Below are 22,980 nucleotides of genomic sequence, written 5' to 3'. Positions count from 1 at the left end.
ACCCATCAATGATTAATATAGATCCAGAGCTATAGGTGTTTGTCCATTGGTCGTGTCCCCCTAAGAACAATGTCCAATTTCTGACACAATAAAGCTAAGTTTGGTATAAAAAAAAGTGGTATGTGGATGATGGTCATGCTTAGGCAAGAACTATAAATGGAAATAAGTAGCTACAGTTGACATTTTTTTGTTGTTATTTCATGAAATGTGGTTTTTAGAAAAGGGGTGTTTTTCCCAAGTACTGGGGTAACATGGGAAAAACATGTATCTTAAAAATAACTAACTCAATGAAGTTACTTGTAGATGGTTTGGGCATGATTTGAAATATGGTCATTTAGGTACCACTGACTTGCATTGGATCACCTTAAATGTTACTGCTTTATTAAAAACTGATTACAATTTGTATCTCTAAACAAGTGGTTATTTATCTTTAGGCTCTCCTAATGGTATATATAACTTTTTCTAAATGACAAAATATTAGATCAACTTAACTCAGAATTGTTTTGTTAGAGTGACAATTTGTTTGTTTGTTGATGAGACAGATACCATTTTTAGTTGAGCAAGAGCATTGGCAGCCAGAGAAAGTGTTGGAAAAAAACGCGAATTGTTCACTTCAGATGTTGAAAATACCAATGAAAGTCATACGAATTGGCTCCTTCAATCAAGTTTCACATAGACTTAGTGAACAAAATATTGATGCACTTAAATATTTTGTCTTTCCCGTTCACCCTCTGAATAGCACACATACACTCGTTACCAAGGTTTAAACGTCCTTCTTTAACCTGTCCCCTCCACTCTATCTACACTGATTGAAGTGACATCAGTAAGTATCATAGCTTTTACATGGTCAGTCTTCCTTGGAAAGAGCAGGTTATCCGGTGTTCTTAAAGTTTTTTTTAGCACTCAGTGTACATATTTCCAATGCTGCTTTAAATTAATAAAAAAGCGAAACGTTTGTAGCCTATTCCTTCTGGGATGGAGAGATTAAATCAATCACCGCTGGGAGGAAAACTAGGGCAGTAAGGTATTCGACGCCACACGAAAGGCTATTTGCACGCTGAGTCGTCGTCGTGCAAAGCATCTACAGTACCCATAGGCCTACGTTTGGACGCCGATTTATTTGTATTTTTGTTGTTGTTGTGCATTCGACAGAGAACTTGGCATCCGTAGCATTGTGTCACAACTTTGATATGTTGACTGCTGTCTAAACGGGAAAGACTGGGTTCTGCTGGCGGCGTATTGGAACAGAGCAGTGACTGTTGTTTTGATCCAAGAGTTGGAGGTAAAAGTGGGAGTTCCAGAATTCACAAGAACGCAGAGTAGCCTAATGGATCACTGAACGAATGAAAAGTCTACGGTATATTTTGTACGGTATAAGTAATTTTTTGAATCCCTAATAAAGACTGATGAAAGTTGACAGCTGCTCGGAGGGGCAGGGCCATTCATGGTAAGAGATTACAGAAGTTACAGAATGATCTTAATGAAATTGTACTTTAATGTCTGTAACACTTTGTAAGTCTGGCAAAAGTTATCCGGCGAAACTATGACTTCATTGTTAATAGGGGCTCGCCCATCCGCAGCAGGCACTCGGTCGTTTGGGACAGCTCTAGATGTAAACCTGTGCATTTTTTTGTTATGAAATATGAATAATTGTGTGTTTTTCTTGCCTTTCATTAGTCCGAGGGATTTAGTTAAACCTATGCAGCTAGACATGGAAGAAAATGGGTCCCAAGGACCTCGACGACGACTCTCTGGCTCTAGGTACAGTATGTGGATTCATTATGGGTACTAGGTCAGAGGGTTCCTGTGTGAGAACTGTCAGCTGTCAGTTTTTCTTTGCTGTAGTCTACTACATTATTGTTCACTTCAGGATAGAATTGTAACCATTACTTGGAGGTGTTCTAAAATGCTTAGATTGATGATGACACTTAAAACACGTGTATATTAGATCATTTATGGTGGAATTCTTGAGATGACGTCAGTTGGAAAATATGGGACTTTTGTAGCCCATGGTGTCTTATGTCACTCCAAAACTTTATTCAGTTCAAACCTTTTACAACGCTTCACTGGGATTCCATCCCTTCAATGCCATTATCTACCCCCCCCACGCACACAAAGACAATGTTGCAATACATTTTCTAGACACATGTTGCAAGCGAATTGCAATTGAATGACATAATTGCATGTCTAAGACAAAGGGTTTGACTCATTTAATAGTCCACAACCAGAGGGGATGTATCGGCTAGATTGAGTAAATGTAGTCAGTAACTGAAGTAACAGTTGTTGCAGACATTTCAGTAACCTTTGAACTCCACTCATTTCCTGCCTTCTGAGTTGTTCTGAGAAATTGCCTTGACCACATGTTGGGGTCATGGGAAGCATTTTGGAGGAAAACCAGTGTGCATCTCATGTGCATTATAATCAACATCTGGTTATTTATTTATATTCTGAAGTCTTTTGGTCAATAATTGTATGGATGGGATGATCTCATAAATATATCCTCATATTTCAGTCTCAATATGGAAAACTCCACATCTGTGGAGAAATGGAAACTTCACATGAATTGCTATTAAACCCTTAAATTCTGCATCTCATTCCTAATTAAAATCACAATAAATCTGCAGGCCTGCGTTGCATGCCAAGGGAGTGAGCAGTGACTTTCTAAAAAAACTTGCAAAGAACTTTGGAAAACTCACTCCCAAGTTTTTTAAGAGCAAACTCCTCCGACCAACTGGAATACGGTCAGCTGACATCACCTTCAAGCAACCGGTCTTGAACCAAATAAATGGGAAATTCCACACGGTCGCAGTCATAACACTTTTAAAGAGGCTCCTCGTTGACTCTTGTTTATTTGATATTCAATATTAGGCAAAAGACACGTTTAGACCTCTCCTCATGGATCATTTTGTTTTACCACCAGTGGTATTTTTTGGGATAGGTGCTTATCACGAACTCCACATAACCACACAGTAATCTATTGGATCAAGTGCTGTAGTTTCAGCATGACCCTTTTGATATGTCATTGGAGAATTGTGTAATGTGGTAGCAGAGCCCATCTCTGGCTTTCTAGAGTAGCAGACTACCCAATTCAGTCTGTGGTTTGCCTGTTATTTGGAAATGAAAGCCACTCTCCATGAGCTGTTGTGTTGGGGGGGGAGATACATGTGTGCCGGTTTTATTTGTGGCTTCTCATACTTTGAGCCACAACTGCTTCTGAAAATTCACCCCGCTTTTCAAGTGCAGTGACTTGTGGAGACCTCATGTGGCCCTTCACGCCATGCTACATTTGTTATCCTGCTACAGACCCTTCCAAAACACAGGCCCTTGTCCAAGGGTGGCAGTTTGTAGTGCACACAAACATGCATAGCTCTATGAACACTGATATTCACTTGAGGATTTTCCAAACTTAGATTCAACTAAATAATTGTATGTCTAGTTCTGCTTTGGCCGTTGGAAAAGTGACTTATTAATGTCTGCTAAAAGACAGCATCATTTTGCCACCGCAGCATCTGTTTGCAATGACATCTGGTCTCTCATTTTGAAATCCTTCGCTTGGCAACCTTGCATTTCTGAGTAGAGCGGCACATGCAGTGCCTTCAGGAAGTAGTCATACCCCTTTTTCCACGTGGTGTTGTGTTACAGCCCGAATTCAATTCAATTAATTGATTCATTTGAGATATTGCGTCACCGATAACCCAAAATGTCAGTGGAATTATGTTTTTAGAAATGTTTAGAAATGGATTCAAAATGAAAAGCTAAAATGTCTCGAGTCGATAAGTATTCAACCCTTTTGTTATGACGGGCCTAAATGTGTTCAGGATTAAAAATGTGTTTAGCAAATCACGTAGGTTTCATGCAAATCCATTTTAATCCCACTTTGTAACACATCAAAATGTGGAGAAAGTCTAGGGGTGTGAATACTCTCTGAAGGCTGTACAGGCCTATCCAAATGTAGGATCTTGATTTGTATCACCCTGTTGCAGGAGAACTTTCCTGAAATGCAGGAAATGTCAAACTTGTAGTGTAAAAAGGCTTCTGACATTTTAATTTCCATTCGGACATTTCAAAGTTGAGTTTTCCTTTGCAAAAATGTATCCGCCCCTACAAAAATGTCCATTAGTTATAATGCACATAGTAATTCACACTTCCTGTTGCTGCAGAATTGTTTTCCTGTTGTAGCAAACTGCTGTAGCAAAGATCCTACATCTGTACAGGAAAGGAGTGCAGAAGGAGGATGGATGGTTTATAGATTTTCCTCCATGACAGCTGAGTGTTTTTCTTGGTGACATTCCTCTCCCTATCCTCCCAGCTATGTGAAGCCTGTGCTGATAATGAGAGACACCTTTCTTTTTTTTTTTACCATGATCTCACATTGCAGGCTTCCCTCGGAGTGGAGCCGAGCGTGGAATTGGTATAGGTATTGTGAATCCCCGCAGCTGTTTCCAGACACTTTAGCAGTCCAAGGGCACAGCTGCATTTGAATTCAGTAGTTTTATTCCCATTTAACTGCATCCACTGAAGATATCGTAAGTCTCGACCCTGGCAAATGAGAACACTGTCGCACATTGTAGAGGCTCAACTATTTGGACGTTTCTATTTCAGGTCTTCTGTTCTGAGTTGAAACTTTGCAGGAGTATAAATGGATTGGGTCTCTGCAAATATTTTGGACAATTAATTAAGCTCACAGTAGCACTAATCAAAGTGGTTGAAAGCTATGGCGAGAGGGATGGGCTGAATTCTACAACAGATCAATATTAGGAAAATATAGCTGCAAGTTGAAATCATTGGGGTCAAAGTTACTGCCCTATAACCATATTTTGTGTTATACCGCCAGAATTTAGCATACTGACAGCAGTACGCCCTTATAACGAGCTACTGCACACCCATGTTTTCCATGGTAGAAGTTCTAGGTCTTCGAGGCTAACGTGTTCGCTGTGAGGAGAGGAACTTGTGAAACTAGTACTGCAATTTCAAATCGAAATGTGCCATTTCAAACCACTTTGATTAGTGCTACTGTGAGCTTAATTAATTGTCCAAATATTTGCAGAGCCCCAATCCTTTTATACTCCTGCAAAGTTTCAACTCAGAACAGAAGAAGACCTAAAACAGAAACATCCAAATAGTTGAGCCTCTACAAACAGAAGTGTTATAAGTCTAGACCTTGGCAAATGAGATCTTCACTGGATGCGTTAAAGGGTAATATAGCTACTAATGTAAGGTTATGATAGCATAGACAAAAACCCTCAAGAGTTCTAGCATTTGCAACATTTTCCCCTTGAAACTTTCCTGAGGGGTAAAAGCCTCTGTTCAGCCAGGAAAAGAGTTTCCAATTGGGCCAGGAACTACTGTAGGTTACAAATTAAACACAAAACACGGTCACAAAACTCTGAAAGCCAATAGAGGACAGCAGGTGTCATTCCCTCACTAAATGCGATGAACTTACATGAAAAGGAACACATTTCAAAATAACTTTTCAATACAGAATAGTATATACTGCGTTTGATACAGCATTTGTGCGATTATTATCATTAGGCCTATACATTTGTACAATGCTGTTCATCACATTACAATACTGTTTGACAGATTCAATAGAGTAGATACAGATGTCACACAGGCCTTGTTGTTTGTAGTTTCAGTGAAGAGGTCAGTGGCATTCCAGAGGCCACCCACACCACTCATAGCAACAGCATTAAATGTAAAGGTGAGGCAAAATCACTCAATTTGGCCAGTGGGAAAATGAAAACTTCTTCGAACAAAAAATGTAATTGAGACCTTAAGGCAAGCTTGTGTTTGCTAAGCCCGTCAGGTCTTGGGAATACAGAGGCTTTTATGTCTTGTGGATGGGATGCTTTATGCCTCAGAGAGCTAAAACAGACAGTGGCCATCATCCAGAGAACAGGGAATAATGGGTTGTCTTTGTTGTGCAGTTGAAGCCAACGCACTGACCGTAAATACCAATGAGCGCTTATTCCTGGAGTTGTACTGGGTTAGTATACAAAATCAGTCAACTATATGTTAAAATTTCGCCAAATGAATTGGTAGGCTTGGCTATTGCAGGAATTTATGTGCTCTGTTTTAATACCAGAGAGAGCACGTATTCAACACAGATTCCACGCAATAGCTCTGTGCAAATGGCGTCAGAGTGCCTGGACAATACCAATGGTCAATAGTGTGTATGAAGTCTTGGCCCGTGCTTTGTTTCTGTTGTGTACTCTTCTACCTACCATCCACCTTCATAACAGAGCCTTTTGTGTTAAAAAGGTCAGAGAAAAATAGGACAGGGTTGAATAAAAGTACTTGAAGCAAATCTCTAGATGGCGCTATTCTCGCTCACATTATCATTTACTAGTTGTTAATTCGGTATATTGAATATGTCACAGAAGCTGACATTTCGCAGCCCTGATGGTTACAAATGTGAGAAATATGTATCTTTCATAACGAATGCTAGTTTATGGCACTGTGGCCCATGTGTCATTTTATTTTTGGATTTCCTCTGTGTCTTTTACATGGAAAACTGTAATCACAAAGCAAGATCGTAGTTAATGTTCCCTCTTGGGCCTTTGACATTTTGTAAAGCTCCAGTGCATGTGATGAGCATCAGGGGAGAACGCAGAGCAACAGGCTAATGCTTCTTTGATAAACACTCCTGTATAGACAATGCAGCATTGTCTCATAAAATAATGAATGCAGTCTGATTATATATATATTATGATTATGACTCGAAGGGGAAAAGCGCTCTTCTCCTGCATTTTTATGTAAATGTTGACCTCACAGAAAGGACAAACTTGTTCCTCTTTTTCAGTAGCGTACACGTTTTATATACACTCTTAGAAAAAAGGGTTCCAAGAAGGGTTCCAAAAGAGTTCTTCGACTATCCCCATAGGAGCCCCCTTTTTGGGACCAGATAAAACCGTGTTTGGTTCCAGGAAGAACTCTTGGGACCCATGTAGAACCCTTATTGAAAATGGTCCTAAATGGAACCCCAAAAGGTTATGCCATGAACCAAAAAGGGTTCTCCTATGGGGACAGGCGAAAAAAACCTTTTTAGGTTCTAGATGGCACTTTTTTTTCTAGGAGTGTAGGCAGCTGAAGCGTTATGTGTATTTGATGGGTTTACAGTGCATTCAGAAAATATTAAGACCCCTTTACTTTTTCCACATTGTTACATTACAGCCTTATTCTAAAATTGATTTTAAATGGTGTTTTCCCCCTTATCAATCTACGCACAATACCCCATCATGAAAAAACAAAAAAAGGTTTTAAGATTGTTTTGCAAGTGTATAATTTTTTTTTTGAAACATCACATAACATAATTATTATATAATCATAATTATTCAGAACCTTTACTCTGTACTTTGTTGAAGCACCTTTCGAGTCTTCTTGGATATGACCCTAAAAGCTTGGCACACCTGTATATGGGCAGTTTCTCTCAAGCTCTGTCAGGTTGGATGGGGAGTGTTGCTGCACAGCTATTTTCAGTTCCACCACAGGTGGACTCCAATTAAGTTGTAGAAACATCTCAGGGATGATCAATGGAAACAGGATGCACCTGAGCTCAATTTTGAGTTTCATAGCCAATCAAATCAAAGTTTATTTGTCACGTGTGCCGAATACAACAGAATAGTTACAGTGAAATGCTTACTTACAGACTCTAGTCAATAGTGCAAAGAAGGTGTTAGGTGAACAATAGGTAAGTAAAGAAATAAAACAACAGTAAAAAGACAGGCTATATACAGTAGTGAGGCAATAAAAGTAGCGAGGCTACATACAGACACCGGTTAGTCAGGCTATTTGAGGTAGTATGTAGATATTGTTAAAGTGAAGGAGGGGGTGGTGGGTGGCGGGACACAATGCAGATAGCCCGGTTAGCCAATGTGCGGGAGCACTGGTTGGTCGGCCCAATTGAGGTAGTATGTACATGAATGTATAGTTAAAGTGACTATGCATATATGATAAACAGAGAGTAGCAGCAGTGTAAAAAGAGGGGTTGGGGGGGGGGTCACACAATACAAATAGTCCAGGTAGCCATTTGCTTAGCTGTTCAGGAGTCTTATTGCTTGGGGGTAAAAACTGTTGAGAAGCCTTTTTGTCATAGACTTGGCACTCCGGTACCACTTGCCATGCGGTAGTAGAGAGAACAGTCTGTGGCTGGGTCTTTGTCAATTTTTAGGGCCTTCCTCTGACACCGCCTGGTGTAGAGGTCCTGGATGGCAGGCAGCTTAGCCCAGGGATGTACTGGGCCGTACGCACTACCCTCTGTAGTGCCTTGCGGTCAGAGGCCGAGCAATTGCCGTACCAGGCAGTGATGCAACCAGTCAGGATGCTCCGACGTTGCAGGTGTAGAACCTTTTGAGGATCTCAGGACCCATGCCAAATCTTTTTAGTTTCCTTAGGGGGAATAGGCTTTGTCGTGCCCTCTTCACGACTGTCTTGGTGTGTTTGGACCATTCTAGTTTGTTGTTGATATGGACATCGAGGAACTTGAAGCTCTCAACCTGCTCCACTACAGCCCCGTCGATGAGAATGGGGGCGTGCTCAGTGCTCCTTTTCCTGTAGTCCACAATCATCTCCTTAGTCTTGGTTACGTTGAGGGATAGGTTGTTATTCTGGCACCACCCGGCCAGGTCTCTGACCTCCTCCCTATAGGCTGTCGGTCCTCCCTATAGGCTGTCGGCCTCTCGTCGTTGTCGGTGATCAGGCCTACCACTGTTGTGTCATCTGCAAACTTAATGATGGTGTTGGAGTTGTGCCTGGCCATGCAGTCGTGGGTGAACAGGGAGTACAGGAGGGGACTGAGCACGCACCCCTGGGGAGCTCCAGTGTTGCGAATCAGCGTGGCAGATGTGTTGCTACCTACCCCCACCACCTGGGGGCGGCCCATCAGGAAGTGCAGGATCCAGTTGCAGAGGGAGGTGTTTAGTCCCAGGTTCCTTAGCTTAGTGATGAGCATTGAGGGTACTATGGTGTTGAATGCTGAGCTGTAGTCAATGAATAGTATTCTCACATAAGTGTTCCTTTTGTCCAGGTGGGAAAGGGCAGTGTGAAGTGCAAAAGAGATTGCATCATCTGTGGATCTGTTTGGGCGGTATGCAAATTGGAGTGGGTTTAATAATAGTGTTGGTGTGAGCCATTACCAACCTTTCAAAGCATGGCTACGGATGTGAGTGCTACGGGTCGGTAGTCATTTAGCCGGGTTGCCTTAGTGTTCTTGGGCACAGGGACTATGGTGGTCTGCTTGAAACATGTTGGTATTACAGACTCAATCAGGGACATGTTGAAAATGTCAGTGAAGACACCTGCCAGTTGGTCAGCACATGCCCGGAGCACACCTCCTAGTAATCCATCTGGCCCCGCAGCCTTGTGTATGTTGGCCTGTTTAAAGGTCTTACTCACGGCGGCTACGGAGAGTGTGATCACACAGTCGCCCTGAACTGCTGATGCTCTCATGCATGCCTCAATGTTGCTTGTCTCGAAGCGAGCATATAAGTGATTTAGCTCTTCTGGTAGGCTCATGTCACTGGGCAGCTCGTTTCTGTTCTTCCCTTTGTAGTCTGTAATAGTTTGCAAGCCCTGCCACATAAGACGAGTGTCGGAGCCGGTGTAATATGACTCGATCTTAGCCCTGTATTGGCGCTTTGCCTGTTTGATGGTTCGACGGAGGGCATAGCAGGATTTCTTGTAAGCTTCCGGGTTAAAGTCCCATACCTTGAAAGCGGCAACTCTACCCTTTAGCTCAGTGCGAATGTTGCCTGTAATCCATGGCTTCTGGTTGGGTTATGTACGTATAGTCACTTTTTTTTTATAGACCGAGTCACTGGTGCTTCCTGCTTTAATTTTTGCTTGTAATCAGGAATCAGGAGGATAGAGTTGTGGTCAGATTTACCAAATGGTTGGCAAGGGAGAGCTTTGTACGCATCTCTGTGTGTGGAGTACAGGTGATCTAGAATTTTTTTCCCCTCTGGTTGCACATTTAACATGTTGATAGAAATTTGGTAGAACTGATTTATGTTTCCCTGCATTAAAGTCTCTGGCCACTAGGAGCGCCGCCTCTGGGTGAGTGGTTTCCTGTTTGCTTATTTCCTTATACAGCTGACTGAGTGCGGTCTTAGTGCCAACATCTGTCTGTGGTGGTAAATAAACAGCCACGAAAGTATAGCTGAAAACTCTCTAGGCAAGTAGTGTGGCCTGCAATTCATCACAATTTAATCTACTTCAGGCGAGCAAAATCTAGAGACTTCCTTAGATTTCGTGCACCAACTGTTGTTTACAAATATGCACAGACCCCCTCCCATTAGCTGAATATCCATGTCATCATTCAGCCGTGATTCCGTGAAACATAGGATATAACGTTTTTGATGTCCCGTTGGTAGGATATTCGTGATCGTACCTCGTCTAATTTATTGTCCAGTGATTGCACGTTGGCGAGTAGTATTGACGGTTACGGCAGCTTTCCCAGTCGCCTTCTCTGGGTCCTGATCAGGCATCTTTGTCCTCTGTACCTGCTTCGCTTCCTCTTGCCAATAACGGGGATGTCGGCCCTGTGGGGTGTTTGGAGAATGTCTTGTGCGTTGTCCTTGTTGTAAGAAAAAATCTCGAATCCGAGGTGAGTGATCTGTGTCCTGATATCCTGAAGGTCTTTTTTTGCCGTAAGATACGGTAGCAGAAACATTATGTACAAAATAAATTACAAATAACGCAAAAAAACCCACATAATAGCACAATTGGTTGGGCGCCCATAAAACTGCTTCCATTTCTTCCTGCGCCGTTTTACAGGGCCTGAATACTTATGTAACTTTTTAACTTTCAAAGATTTCCAAACTTGTTTTCTGTAGATGGATGAGGATTAGAATTTTCAAAATCCATTGTAGAATAAGGCTGTAACGTAACAAAATGTGGAAAAAGGGAAGGGGTCTGAAATACTTTCTGAATGCACTGTAAATAGTTCCAGGCGCTAACTGCTTCTAATTTCAGCTCTTATCACTCCAAAAGCAATGGATTTAAACATACACATGGACAGGAACATATTACTTGTCGTTTTCTTATCTTAATGCTTGGCAGATGTTCACCCTGTCTTTACTGGGCCAAGTTACTTGCCTATACTGAGAAAGTTCTGGTAGAAGCATATTTGACCTCTGAAATAAGGTGTGGGGAGAGAACAGGTCAGACAAGGTTGATCTCTTCTGTAACGTTGTGTAGTGTAATGGACATGGAATTCAAGGATCACCCAGAATGATCTGGAATCTCTTTGATTGACAGACTGGCTGACTAACTTACTACCAGCTGGAGTCCCAGTGGTATTAAGAAGGATATAATGTACTATAGTCTCATAAGGAACGGCTGGGTGCCGTTTATAGTACACTACTTTTTGACCAGTAGTGCACTATATAGGGAAATAGGGTGCCATTTGGGATGTGCCCAATGTTACTGAAGTGAAATAAGGCGATTCATAACAGAAGGTTATAACATACTGTATATTAATGCTAAGCCACTCTGGAGTTAATATTGCCCCCTGGATACAGTTGTCTAAATAAGGGTGTGAAAAGCCTGCATACGGACATGTTATGGGAAAATAGTTTTGTTTTGCCTAAAATAATAAGGTATACACATAGGAAGTGGGGAGTTCGCATAGTTTCTTTTTTTCCTTTTCGCTTTTAAAAATCTCCTGCCATCCGTCCCACACAGCTCTTGGAGTAATGGCCTTTCCAGACCTTCTCTAAACAGCTTGTGTTTACTGTGAGCAACCTCTCACCAAATTACCAGCTGTGTCCCTGGTCCTGTGTTTTGTCTTTCCACAGGGATTTCCCTTCTCTGCAACCCAACCCCCAATCCCTGTCGCTCCGATTCCCACCCACTAATGCCTCCAACCACAAGTCGTCCCTTATCGTCTGATAGGGCTTTTCTGTTGAATGAAGGACAAACTCTAAAGGCAAAAGAGTATGTACAGAGGAAGTATACTAAGATCATGTGTTTCAGTAGAGATTCCTCTGTTTGTTACACTTGGAGCATGAACTGTGTGACACTTGATCATTGTACTGTATCAAGCACCTAGTTCTCTTATTTTAAGTGAAAGAACCAGGGAAGGGGACATCTATAGTACATAGTAGGGCAGAGGGTGCAGGAGAAGACTTTGACGTAGTTGAACCTATGTTGATCTGGTACTCTCATTGTAAGATGTAGGACATTTAGTTGAGTCCATTGTACGCTTACTACCCAAGGTCAAACTGTAGCTTCCTGCTTTTTTTTTTTTGTCGCATATTCAATGGGCAGACGGTGACCTCTTGCGTAGATTGTTCCATTTACATCCACTATGATTTAGCAAACAAAATACAGCACAGGACTGTTCAAACTACTTTAAGTACTGTGTAATAGACGGTAAAAGACAGCATCTCTGAGCCCTGAGTTTCAGGTCATGTTTCAACCTGCATGTCATTCCTGACATGATCAAGTAGTATGGAACTGAAAAATGTTGATTATAGATAATGTTCCTCTGTAAAAAAAAGAATCTAACACCAACCTGCATATTGGTGCTGTAAATCCTGATCTATTCTTCTGAGTTTAGCTTGCCTTTCCTCATATACCTGTTGAATAGTCCAACATCTATGTGCTGAGTAGCTGTACGAGTAAAGCATTGGAAAGCAGGAGGCTATTAAATCGGGCCTTGGTAAGCTGCTGGGGTTAGTAATGCGTAGGGTGAGAGTGGGTGAAAACACGCTTTGTTGATGACGTTTCACTTATGTTATGAAATACATATTTCCAAGACAATTATGATTATTTATGTTCTGAATCGGTCGGTGGGGGTCTGTCTCACGTGTCATTAACAGTAGGTCCAAAAAGTTGCACTTTGTAACCTAATACATCCGACAAAAAGCACCTAGCTGTGTTGACAAAGCGGTGCAGGTTTCTCATAACAACTTTTGAGGATTTTACATTTTGTGGTCGCCGTCTTCAAAGTTGTTTCCTCGGGTTGCAAAATTAGCATAACACGAGCTGAATGAAATGTAAAAAAGGCTTTGAAAATAAAGGGCTTGGTATACGCTCAGTGATCTGTTAACATTTCACAGAGACGCTCATTTTTTAACAGATTATGATAGAGACATGCGGTTTAGACCATTTGTTTTCTTAGAGGATTATCTACACAATTGAACATTTTTACCCGTTGGTAAAAAGATGCGGTTTTGATTGGACACCCTATAATAAGTTCTGACAGACTCCATAGTTAACACTCACTATTTCATCACCGGCCTGTACAGTAGACCTAATCAGGCAGAATGCTCAGCTACATACAGATGTCAGATCTTAATTTGATCACGGTTTTGTCGCTGAAAAGTTCAGCATCAGGAAATTCAAATGAGCCTGAAAACCCAGAGTTCTTTTTTCTTTCCATGCAGGGCAGTTGAGTCATTCGGACCAGTGCCAGCTCTCGCTCTCTCAAACGTTAAAAGCACCAGACAGAATATCAATAAATATCCCACTGATACTGTAGGCCTATAGGTCCAATTACTGCAACGTTTAAATACATAAAAAAATAAAAATAATCTGAGATGCATCAATACACATCAACAATCGTTGTTTTATATAGCTTAACACAAGATGGATATTGGTCTCCACGACGACATACAACACGTGTCAAGTGTATCCGAAATGCAGCCGTACAGTAAGCTAAACCTTAGGCTACAGTAGGCTATAAAAACTAATTGCACACAGGCCTATAATATCACAAAGATGAGATGAAATTGAGAATAGTGAGGTAGCCTACGGAATGGAGCTTAATGTCACATAAAAGAGCAACTGATTTTTAAAGCCAAAAAACGCAGCCCGTGATTTTTACAGTGTGTGTATATAGTGAATACAGAAAGTTTTCAGACCCCTTGACTTTTTCCACATTTTGTTATGGTACAGCCGCCTTCTAAAATGGATGACTTTTTTTTCTCCATTAATCTACACACAATATTCCATAATAACAAAGCAAAAACGTATTTTTAATACATTTGCAAAAAAAATCTAAAAATAAGTATAAGTATTCAGACCCTTTTCTCAGTACTTTGTTGAAGCACCTTTGGCAGCGATTACAGCCTCGAGTCTTGGGTATGACGCTACAAGCTTGGAACATCTGTATTTGGAGTTTCTCCCATTCTTCTCTGCAGATCCTCTCAGGCTCTGTTGGGTGGGGAGCGTCGCTGCACAGCTGTTGTCAGGTGTCTCCAGAGATGTTTGATCGGGTTCAAGTCCGGGCCACTCAAGGACATTCAGAGACTTGTCCCGAAGCCACTCCTGCTTTGCCTTGGCTGTGTGCTTAGGGTCGTTGTCCTGTTGGAAGGTGAACCTTCGCCCCAGTATGAGGTCATGAGCGCTCTGGAGCAGGTTTTCATCAAGGATCTCTCTGTACATTGCGCCGTTCATCTTTCCCTCGATCCTGACTATTCTCCCAGTTCCTGGTGCTGAAAAACATCCCCACAACATTATGCTGCCACCACCATGCTTCACTGTAGGGATGGTGCCAAGTTTCCTCCAGACATGACGCTTGGCATTCAGGCCAAAGAGTTCAATCTTGGTTTCAAAAGACCAGATAATCTTGTTTCTCATGATCTGAGAGTCCTTTAGGTGCCTTTTGGCAAACTCCAAATGGGCTGTCATGTGCCTTATTCTAAGGAGTGGCTTCCGTCTGGCCACTTTACAATAAAGCCCTGATTGGTGGAGTGCTGCAGAGATCTTTGTCCTTCTGGAAGGTTCCTCCATCTCCACATAGGAACTCTGGCGCTCTGTCAGAGTGACCATCAGGTTCTTGGTCACCTCCCAGAACAAGGCTCTTCTCCCCCGATTGCTCAGTTTGGCCGGGCGGCCAGCTCTAGGAAGAGTCTTGGTGGTTCCAAACTTCTTCCATTTAAGAATGATGGAGGCCACTGTGTTCTTTTGGACCTTCAATGCAGCAGAAAGGTTTTGGTAATCTCCCAGATCTGTGCATTGACACAATCCTGTCCCGGAGCTCTCTGTCCAAGCTCATGGCTTGGTTTTTGCTCTGACATGCACGGCCAACTATGGGATCATTTTATATTGACAGGTTTGTGCCTTTCCAAATCATGTCAATTGAATTTACCACCGGTGGACTCCAATCATGTTGTAGAAACATCTCAAGGATGATCAATGCAAACGGGATGTACCTGAGCTCAATTTCGAGTCTCATAGCAAAGAGTCTGAATGGTTATGTAAAGGAATTTGTTTATTTTTATACATTTACAAAAATATGGCTGTTTCATAAAGTGGAAAAAGGGAAGGGGTCTGAATACTTTACGAATGCACTGTTGTTATGGTCTTGGGAGTGGATGGCCCTTACATAGGTGAGATTTCCATTGCTTAGCTGTTATGCACTGACTACAGTAGCGTAGGCCTACTGTACTTTTCAGTTTGATGCCGGCATTTGAAGTCATCCTGTATTGTCGCTTTAATATTTAATTTCATAAAGCTATCAAGTTGTTTTATGCATTTAAGCTTATTAAAAGATTATTTAATTGAGCTTGAGATTGGAACCCATGCCGACTCTGGCATATTTGTGAGGACACATCATTTATTCAGTCTATTTCTTGCCTTGAACACCAAAAAATTATTGATCTAAAAATATTTTCTTTTTCTCTTAACAAAAATACATCTACCCCCTACAAATATGTACATTTATTATAATCCACATAAGAATACAGCGCTTCTCTTGTGAAGCCTGCACGTAAGACTACATACAGTAGGCTACTTGAACTGGCGCCCTAGTGGACCTGCAGTCTAAGATACAATGTAGGTAGCTACGGTACTGCATTGTATACAAACACCGCTTCGAGGTGCCCCCTGCCTGGGATTTCTATAAATATTTCTTTAGATATTCAAATCCTCCTGCTGTAGGATTATTTTCCTACTGCGTCGAAATGGGTCAAATTAAGATCCGACATCTGTAGTAACCACTACTGTAATGAACAACGTCACTTAGATCACATCATTTGACCTAGCTTCCCAGGCACCCTGCAACAACCTCCTCTTTTCTGTTTTAAGATTGACTTCTCTAATGCTATTTTACTATTTCACAGTGAAACCGATTTTAACCAAAACCAGACATGCTGGATTCATTTAAAGAAATGTTGATCAGACATTGTAAACAATAAAGTGTATTCCGAATGGAGACTTGTGGATTCATCAGATGTGTAATACTAAGGTAATGCCGCTACTGTAGGTACGTTATCTTAGATTAGGCTGATTTAATCATGTCAATCTCAACAGCCCTATGCAAATCAATACAAATCAGAGGCTTGAGGCAAAGTCTGTTGTCGTCTATAAGGATATGTTTATCAGAAGTCATCAGAAAGCAATCATCCAGAAGTGATTTATAAGATTAGCTTACAGGGAATCTGTTCCAAACCCTCGTCTCAGCAACTAGAGCACCCTAGAAACATCTGAGCAGGCGTGTAATCTCATTCGTTGGCAGGCTTGTTCATGGGACTAAGATACACACAGAGCTGCTGATGTGATTTCAGAGTGAATCACCTCGAAGAAGCAGGGTGTGGTGGTGGGCTGTGTTTGGGATAATGAATGGCAAACACATACAAAGTAACACCTGATTGAATGAAGTGTTGGAAAAGCGTCCCAGGCATGCTATTGTAGCCAGGCTCAAGGAGGCGGACAGATAGCTAGCGGACACAGTGTGGTTTGGACTGGAGGATATGAGAGGAAGTTGATAAACTCGCTGTGAATGTGATGGATGGCAGGGCTGTGTTGTTTCACCGCCCTGCCCACAGGTTCACGGCTCTAGCGCAGTGTGCAGGGAGGTAAAGTAAAGCTGATTTAGCCCTTTGCTTATTACTGAAGGTGGGGGAGTTCACTCACTCACTCACTGAACTGAAGCTCCACCGATACACCGGGCTTAAGAGATTTCTGCAACCGACTGACTGAGGGGGCCCACTGTGTGAAGGGATTTGAAGTACAGGAGACTACAGATTTTCTGATGTCACCGCCTGGGCGGGGCATTAAGGTAGGCCCGGTCTCCTCTGCTCCTACAGTCCTAGCATAGCGGAGTCTGTCTTTGAACGCAGTGCAGATGGTAGGTCTTTAAGAGGGGAGAATTCAACACGGAGGCCAAGAGGTAAGAAGGCGTTACAGGTTAATGATTGGAGGAGAGGATCTGTTTTAGGACGAATGTGTAATGTTCCAACCTGTAGCCAGCATTTGAAAATAAACTACAGGTGGACTTGAAGCACTCTAGTTTTGCTCTACTTCCTAGAGCACCCTGTCTAACTTTTGTTGCGTTGTTTCTTTCCTAAGACAGTGTTGAAGGGGAACATGGTGGGTGTACATGCCTTCAGTTTTAGGATTATCTACACTTGTGTATTACTGCTACGATTCTTGAAAGTACATGCCTGGGTAATAACTTCAGACAAGACAATGTGGGCCATGTTGCTTGCACTGTCATACAAGAATGTTGTAAGACCTGTTGGTTTGAGTAGCTAGTTTACTGGTTGTAGTTTGCTTGGATCCAATGGTTTTGTGGGAGTGTACAGTAGAGTTTCTGTTAACCCTGTATGTGTGAGGGCCGGGTACAGTAGATTACTCAGGCAAGGCAATAAAATAAAAAAAATGGGGAAAAAAGTGGTGTGGACGTTGGTGGTGGTATGCATTGTTGCACTCTCGCTTCTTAAAATACACAGGGTGTTGTCCAGAGGAGAGCAGGAAGGCTTGTTTGCATAGCCACTTTGTTTGTCGCTTTGTTCATGAACCTACCTTTCCCCAAGGGACCTTTTTTTTTAGGCTACACAGCCGGTAAGAGACGTCAACAGCGGGAAGGCTTCCTAATCTTTATGCATCAACTCTCAGTAAAATAATTCCATGTATTCACTGAACATAACTTCAGCTTGGCAACTCCAAGAACACTCTTGTCAGTCAGAAGCATAAACAATCTGTTTCCCCCCCCCCTCAAGTATTTACTTTTCCCCTCAGGGTTTCCCATTGATTATGAAAGAATTTCATGGAAGAGGCTGAAAATGTCTTTCACGGGAACATGCCTATGATCCAGCTGCAAACATGTCCATTGGAATGTGAGGAATTTAGACAGCCCTTGTGGTGATGTTATTTGTGCCTTCCTTATTGGTTCAAAACAAATATAAGAATGGCATGTCAGGATATTACTGGTTTAAAAATGGTAACAATCAAAACAGAATGTATTTAATACAGGCCAGCGAGTAGGCTTGAGCAGGTTGCCTGCTTCCCAGCCCCTTCGGCTTATTCATTCAGGGGAGCGAGTAGCAGCCTCCCTGATGCCGGCGATTTGATATTGCAATACTTGTTTTATAGGTTAGTTAATTATGTTTGCCCTAACAAAGACCAGGAAGTAGCCATCAAAGGTACGACACTATAACAACGTCTGTGGATTGATTTGGAGACTCCATTGTCATTACTGTTGAACTTCTATGGACTGTTGTTTCGGTCTGTCTCCCTCTCTGTCTCTCTCTCTCTTTCTCATATGCACACACACGAAGGCATCTCAGGTATATGAAAGTCGGTAGCAGTATCTGGATATTATGCCTTTGAGCTGTAGTCCTATTTGTGCATCGTCAGACAATAATGGAAGGAACAGGCCACATGCCTTTGATGCTAATCTAACTGTAGGATTATGAAAATGCAATATGGCTTCTTGTGTGCCGTCTAGATGTATTTGGTTATTGTCTGCTTTAGGTAGACTGAATGCGGGCCTTCCTGCAGCTGCGTTGCACATTTGCGCAGTACCAGGTGTGAGCAAAAACATCAGAGGCTGATTTCACTCTACATCTGTTTTCATATTTCACACTACTGTAGTGATTCATCAATTGTTGGTACCAGACTAACAGTAACTGATGGCTGGCAATGGTACCCCAGAGTTCACACAACTACTGTGTGTGTTCTGATACAGTCTGGCAACTGGCAAGTCCATAAGTATAGTAGGCCTAGTTCGACTTGTCTACCAAGGTTACACTCTTAGAAAAGAGAGTTGCTATCTAGAACCTAAAAGGGTTTGCCGGATGTCACCCTCTGAAGAACCCTTTTTGGTTCCAGGTAGAACTCTTTCCAGAGGGTTCTACCTGGAACCCAAAAGGGTTCTACCGGGAACCAAAAACAGTTCTCCTATGGGGACAGCCAAAGAACCCTTTTGTGTACTTAGTGGTAATGAATCAATGTATAGGCTGTATCTAACACTCTATACATCAGTGGAGGCTGGTGGGAGGAGCTATAGAAGGACAGGCTCATTGTAATGGCTGGAATAAAATAATGGAACAGTACCAAACAAATGGAAACCACGTTTGCCTCCGTTCAATATATTCCGTTCCAGCCATTACAATGAGCCTGTCCTCCTATAGTTCCTCCCACCAGCCGCCGCTGGTATACATACACAGGATACACTCTGGTACACAGGATCAGCTGTATCAAGCCTGTGATCAATAAAAGACACGGAAAACAAAGGCACCAGACTTGTCATTTCCTCCTGTCTATTGACCAATCAGCATGTTCCCTGGTTGCGAATGGGTTTGTTTATGCACACCAGACCTCTCCTATATGCAGGGAAACACTTAGGGGTAAATGTAGGCTTAGACGGGTCAAGCTGCAACATGTCTCCGTCTATCATCATTCACCAGTCACCTCACTGTCTGGCAGAGGCTGCTGCTGCAGAAACATGGGCTTGGATGAGGAAAACAGTCCTTTTTGTCTCTGCCTCCTCTGGATACAGCTCCTGAGAAAAGCTAGGCTGTTTTATAAACCCAACAATATTCTGCTTGTCTTTTGAGGACTTTTGACTAGTATTTGTATTATTCTATTGGTTATATTGGCACCTGCTTTTTGTTTCCAGAGTCTATTAAAGTGTCATTGTTGTAATTTGTAGACATGCCACTTTAAATGTTGTTTCCTCTCTGTGGAAAGTAAGTAAATCTTGGCATAATTTCGACGAATGGTATAACATTTACATAGGGAGAGTGTAGCTCATTCCCATAATCGCATTGCCAAACAAACTTTTAGAGCCATGAAATCTGGACTTTGTACCCTAGCCTGGTGTGGACCACAGTAGTCTGTCTGTTTTAGCTGGGGGCGTCTGTTGACATATTTAGTCACAAGGCTATTCATGGACATTTCTGGTGGTTCTAGACTAGTTTTGTCTGTGTGTTGAATATAACTGTAATTTAACACTGTCTTCCCTGCCTAATGTCTGTTTCTGATGCTAGGCTTCTGGACGCATAAGTCCCACGCTTTGTTAAAATCTAAAGCAGTTAAATGACTTTTAATTGCATCATTGTGCAACTATTGTGAATGAAGGTGGGGGCTTACTAGTGTGATTTACATGATTAGAACCATGGAATATTTGAGAATAGAACCCCTGTGAAGGAACAAATATTAATTTCAAGTTTGGGCTTAGTGGGCCTGGGCCCATCAAGTTAAGACATTGCAAAAATGTCTCTTTTTCAGAGTAAGCGGTGACCTCTGAAGAAATCACATACACTACAGGTCACGCAGCTTAGTCAATTGTGTTACTCCCCACTGAATAACAACTTGAATAATTAATGACAACTTTAATTTATAGATTGTTTTAGTGAAACATCATGTATACTGCATTTCACTACCAGTTTCTCATACTGTAATGTGCAGTATCCCTCTGAAGGACAAAGTGTCTGACATCTTATCAGGAGATTTGTCTGTTTAAAACGCGTGCATGTTTGCTTTGGCTGATGGGTTAGCTGTCGCAGTCAGGTTAGAGCTGATCTGTCTGTACAGTGAGAAAAATGTTCAATCCGACCTAAAGAAAAAGAAAATCGGCCATATTCTTTTTAATTTTACCTAACTAGGCAAGTCCGTTAAGAACAAATTCTTATTTTCAATGACGGCCTAGGAACAGTGGGTTAACTGCCTGTTCAGGGGCAGAACGACAGATTTGTACCCTGTCAGCTCGGGGGTTTGAACTTGCAACCTTGCGGTTACTAGTCCAACTCTCTAACTAGGCTACCCTGCCATGATTCCACTCTCCCCCGTTAGGCCCAGTCAGTTATAATGATGATGGTGTAATTAGTATAAAAGTAAGGATTGGCCACACACGTCTTCTGACAGACGGTCCGACTTTTTTCTATCAAGTTGTACACACCACACAGCAGATGCCACTTTTACTCTGTATCGTTGGGAAAAGGCTAGTCAGTAATACCTGTTGTATTCGGCGCATGTGACGAATACAATTTGATTTGATGGTAATATTGCTGATTCGGTGATTAAAGGGGAGACTGATGGGTTTTAAAAGACACCTGTAGAGAGAGACATTTTAGAGAACAGTTCAGAGGAACAGAAACTTTGATCACTGTGCTCCACCTTTTTTTGTTTCTGTTTCACATGGGTTAACCTTTCACCTCACCGTCCTCAGGGCCAATGGACAAATCACTGCACTTGTGTCTTGTGACTTGTTTGCAAATGGAGCCCCAAACGCTTTCATCTAATAGCTGCTTACTTTAAGTTGGGAAGAAAGGATTCCTTTCATGCTATATAATGCAGTGTTATGTGTAACCAGATTTGTTTTTTGTAATAACAGAATCATGTTTCATGAAATGTAGTTTTTAGATCTATTGCGAATGGTTAGGATTATTTTCGTGACAAAAATTACCCAGAGTCCTTCTCTTTTTCTACCTGTTCAATGCTTCTTATTTCTATGGATACCATCAGGGAAATATGTGTATTCATACCAGTGAAATACTACCATATTGTTTTTAGACTGTAACAGGCTATTAATATTGTGTTTTAATATTATCGTGTGAGGCTCATCTTGTCCCTTTTCCTACTGACAGAGTGTCAACCAAAAGCAAGGCACCCTCTCCCCCAGTATCAGTGAAGGGCCTGGAAGGTGCAGGCCTCTCCCAGAGACACTCTGTATCAGGATATCCTCTGATGACCATGGACCAGAAGGAGAACCTACTTGAACAGGACCTGACTCTGGTTGTGGTTCTGCCAGGCGGAGTGGAGAAGACGGCCACTGTCCATGGCAGGTGAGACTTGGGCTTAAGTCCCACATGGCACCTATTTAGTGCCTATAGACCCTGGTCAAAAGTAGTGCACTAAAGAAATAAAGGAAGTATCCCACTGTGACTAAACACCAACCAAGTGCTCCCAACTTTCCCTCCTTGAAAATGACCTCCAAGATATTCCCATGATTCCAAGATGAAGCGTGATCTAAATGTATTTTGAGCGTCAGAACAAAAATATAAACGCAAGGCAACCATGTTTCATGTGCTGAAATAAAAAATCCCGGAAATGTTCTATACGCACAGAAAGCTTATTTCTCTCAAGTTTTGTGAACAAATTTGTTTACAACCCTGTTAGTGACCATTTCTCCTTTGCTAAGATATTCCATCCACCTGACAGGCGTATCAAGAACAGCATGATCATTACACAGGTGTGCCTTGTGCTGGGGAGAATAAAAGGCAACTCTAAAATGTGCAGTTTTGTCAACACAATGCCACAGATGTCTCAAGTTGAGAGGGAGCATGCAAATTGGCATGCTGACTTCAGGAATATCCAACAGAGCAGTTGCCAGAGAGTTGCATGTTCCTGTCTCTACCATAAGCCGCCACCAATGTTGTTTTAGAGAATTTAGCAATACATCCAACCGGCCTCTCAACTGCAGGCCACGTGATACCATGCCAGGACCACCCATGGCTCTGCCCCTTCCCAGTCATGCGAAATCCATAGATTAGGTCCTAATGATTTTATTTAATTAAATTGACTGGTTTTCTTCTATGAACTGTCACTCAGTAAAATCTTTGAAATTGTCGCATGTTACGTATATTTTTTTATTCAGTATAAAATGGTATATGAGTACTGCACATCCTACCATTACATCATCTTTCCAAGGCTCTACTGTAATGTCCTATCTCTCTGAGTCAGATATTGTAGGTGGTGCTGTAAAAGCTGTGGTTTTGGTTAACAGTACTTGCACTATTAATTGCAAAT

General features: G+C 41.9%; 1 protein-coding gene across 3 annotated transcripts in view; it reads left to right on the top strand.

The window, feature by feature from the left end:
- The first annotated feature begins 917 nt into the window (after window positions 1–917).
- cobll1b (cordon-bleu WH2 repeat protein-like 1b) overlaps window positions 918–22,980 on the top strand; it is a 34,929-nt gene continuing 12,866 nt past the window's right edge. Inside the window, exons 1-3 of one of the 3 annotated variants that reach the window (XM_024388913.2) lie at window positions 918–1,447; window positions 1,678–1,761; window positions 21,819–22,016. In XM_024388913.2, coding sequence (XP_024244681.1) covers window positions 1,407–1,447; window positions 1,678–1,761; window positions 21,819–22,016 — 323 coding nt within the window. In that variant the 5' untranslated portion in view covers window positions 918–1,406. The other 2 variants (XM_024388915.2, XM_024388914.1) reach the window with 2 other exon arrangements.

The sequence above is a fragment of the Oncorhynchus tshawytscha genome, linkage group LG26, assembly GCF_018296145.1.
Source record: "Oncorhynchus tshawytscha isolate Ot180627B linkage group LG26, Otsh_v2.0, whole genome shotgun sequence".
Classification (NCBI taxonomy): Eukaryota; Metazoa; Chordata; class Actinopteri; order Salmoniformes; family Salmonidae; genus Oncorhynchus; species Oncorhynchus tshawytscha.
The sequence above is the reverse complement of the archived record's forward strand: the minus strand, read 5'-3'. Positions and strand labels throughout refer to the sequence as shown.